The 3285-nt window shown below is 37.6% G+C and overlaps 1 protein-coding gene across 1 annotated transcript in view; it reads left to right on the forward strand.

The window, feature by feature from the left end:
- Positions 1-3285, forward strand: part of Dnah6 (dynein axonemal heavy chain 6) — a 317890-nt gene that overhangs the window by 84777 nt on the left and 229828 nt on the right. The window contains exon 18 of the mRNA XM_008840298.1: positions 444-624. Coding sequence (XP_008838520.1) covers positions 444-624 — 181 coding nt within the window. The remainder of the gene's footprint in view (positions 1-443; positions 625-3285) is intronic.

The following is a 3285-nucleotide window of genomic DNA, read 5'->3' on the forward strand; positions in this document are numbered from 1 at the left end:
GGAGGGGAGGGAGGGAAGGGAGGGAAGAAAGAAGGGAAGAAGGGAACGGAACAGAAGGGAAGGGAAAGGGAGAGGAGGGAAAGGGAGGGGAGGGAAAGGAAAAAGGGAAGGAAAAGAAAAAAAAAGAAAACTAGTTAGTAAAGGTAAAAGTTACTGGAGTTTGTTTTGTTTTGTTGTTTTGCCTTGGAAGATTGTGTAGGGATTGACCCTCAAGAATTAACTTAAAGGATCACAGTTATTGCATTTGATGGTGAAGGAGGCAAAACTATGAAAGCAATTAACAGATGATGCCCAGATATTATTAGCAGTTTTGTTAAGGATGATCATTTCCAAAACTACAAGTTGATTTGGTTTAACTTTGAATCTAGGAAAATTCAAGTAAAGTTTTATACTATTTTAAGCTTACTGCTTATCAGATGTTTTAATGTAAATTTTTTTCACAGTCTAAATTTGACTGCCTGGATCCAGAAGTCCTAAACAGTCAAGTCTCTAAATATGCTAAGTTTGTGACACAACTGGAAAAAGGCTTGCCCCCCAACAATGTGGTGCCCCAGCTCAAGTTCAAGGTGGAGAAAATGAAACAAAAGGTAAGAGCTCTGGGAATCATTTTGGAACTCCAGCTCAGTTAGTGATTAACTCATGCCGCTGAGATCAAACTCAGGACGTCCCTGACTATTTCTTTTCAGAAAGAAGAAAGAATAGTCCAAACAAAAGGAACAAGGGATTTGAACAGAGATTTCCCTAAACTAAACACAATAAGATGCTGAACTTGGTCACTTTTTAGGGACATGCAAATCTAACCCATGATGTGATACTACTTCACACCCATAGGATGACTGTGATCAAAAATACAGAAAATATGGGGCTGGAGAGATGACCTGGTAGCTAAAGTACTTGCTGTAAAAATGTGAGGAACTGAGTTTAGATCCCCAGTACCCATGTAAGAAAAAGCCAGGCATAAGCAGAACAAAGGTAGGTAGATCCACAGGTAGCCAAAATGGCAAGATCCATGTTCAAAGAGAGACCCTACTTCAAACAATAAGATTAGAGAGTGATTGAGGAAGACACCCGAGTTGATCCCTGGCCTCCATTTGCACATACACATGCACAGTGCACACATTCATATAACACACACACACACACACACACACACACACACACACACACACCTATAGTATAGTAAATGTTGATGGCGATCAGGAGAAATTGCAGCCCTCATGTGTTTCTGGAGGGATTGTAATGTGGTGTAGTCACTCTGGAAATCCATTTGGAAGTTTTCTGAAGATGTTAAACACAGGAATCATATCAGCAGTAATACTATGAGAAAACTGAGAGCTGAAATGTGTGTTCACAGCAGCATCCATCATGACAGCCAAAAGTGTGGAAACCAAGTGTACATCAGCTAATGATGGAGAAGCAAAATAAGGCACCAGCATCCAGTGAATGTTATTGAGCAGTAAAGGAATGAAGTACTGATACACATGGCAGCATACTTCCATTATGCTAAGTAAGAGAAGCCAGTCGAGCCAGAGAGTTGGCTCACGGGGTAAAGGTGCTTGCTGCCAAGTCTGAGGACCTGCGTTCAGTCCCTGGGACCTACAGGGTAGAAGGAGAGAACCAAACCTCGCAGCTTTTCCTCTGACCTCCACATGAGTGCTGGCAGAGCTACATGCATACACACACATGCACACGCAAATAAATAAATGTAATAAAAACTTGGTAGCGGCATAACTGAAAATTAGAAGTTTTTTCCCAAAAGATTCTTCCATATTATGTCAACAGTTTATTTTTGTTGCTGAGTGGTATTCCATCATGTAAATGTATATAGATGTCTATACACTCCCTGCTGAAAGATACCTGGGTTCCTTCCATTTTTTTTAATTTAGTAATTATCAGTTACTTCATATACAGCTGTTTATCAGAACACAAGTCATCAGTTCACATGAAGAGATAAATAGCATCGTATGTGTCTATGGAATTTCCAAAGAATAAATAAAAACATTTTTTAAAGGAACAGCTAGGAATTGGAATTGCCAGATTGTGTGGTCAATGCATGTCCAAATTTACATGAAGTTCCCAGGTTGGCTTTCCCCAGCAATGTGTAATTTGGCTTCTCCTCGTCCTCACCTGCTCTTACTATTAAAGAGCTGTTTGTTTTGTTTTCAGTTTTGGCAATCTAATAAATATAAAATAGCATCTCATAATGGCCACAATTTGCTGTTTTCTGATGCCTTCTGATGTTAACCCTCTTCTCCTGTTCTATTTGTTATCTGTGTTCTCCAATGAAATATTTGCTCAGATCTTTTGCCCATTTTTAATTGAGTTGTTTACTTTGCTATAATTGAGTTTTAGAGTTAGTCACATGTTCCAGACATAAATCATTTCTTCAGATATATAAATTGAAAATATTTTCTGCTAGTTAATCTCAGGAGTTTTAAATTTCTACACAGTGATTTTTTTTTCAGAGCAAAAGATTTTAATTGGATAATCCCAATTTACACATTTTTTTTTGCAAATCAAGCCTTTAGTTCCAAAAACTTTCTGTCAGTCCTAAGACAAGTAGATTATTTTTATGTTCCTCTTCCATCTAGAAGTACTACTGTTTTGCTTCTTATGTTTAGATGTATGAGCTATTTTGAGTTGTTTTTGCATAGAATATGTGTCAAGATTCATCCAATTGATGCAGCATTGTTGTTTGAAAAGATTGTCCTTTCTCCATTGAGTCACTTTTGCATCCTTACGACAGTCAGCTGGTGGTGCTGCAGCATGTCGTGCACTCTTTCCTGTTTTAGCCGTGGTTCCACATTCACTGATTGCTTGAAGTCAGGGGGTATAAAGTCGTCTAGTTTTGTTCTTCCTCTTCGCAATCATTTTGTCTATTCCAATTCATTTGCCTTTCCACATACATTTGAAATTTAGCTTCATCAATGCCTACCAAGATTACTACTGGGATTGTGTTGAACTTATGGATCCATTTGGGGAAAATTAACAAGACTGGGTTTCCTAATCTATTGCTACTATGTGCCTCCAGTTACTCAGATCTTTTCTAACTTCTTTCATCAGTGTTTTGGTTATCAGCATACAGATTTTGCACATACTTTATTAGTAGTTTATTTTTGTTATTATCTTTTTTCAAATTCTAGTTGTTCATGGTCAGCATAGAAGAATACCATTGATCTGGGATGTGCGTCTTACATTCTATGATAATTTTAATTTTAGGAGGATTTTTGTACTTTTTTTAGAAGTTTTACACAAATAATTATGTCATCTATGAGTAGAGACCAT

This window comes from Nannospalax galili, unplaced genomic scaffold (assembly GCF_000622305.1).
Source record: "Nannospalax galili isolate Female #2095 unplaced genomic scaffold, S.galili_v1.0 scaffold279, whole genome shotgun sequence".
Lineage (NCBI taxonomy): Eukaryota > Metazoa > Chordata > Mammalia > Rodentia > Spalacidae > Nannospalax > Nannospalax galili.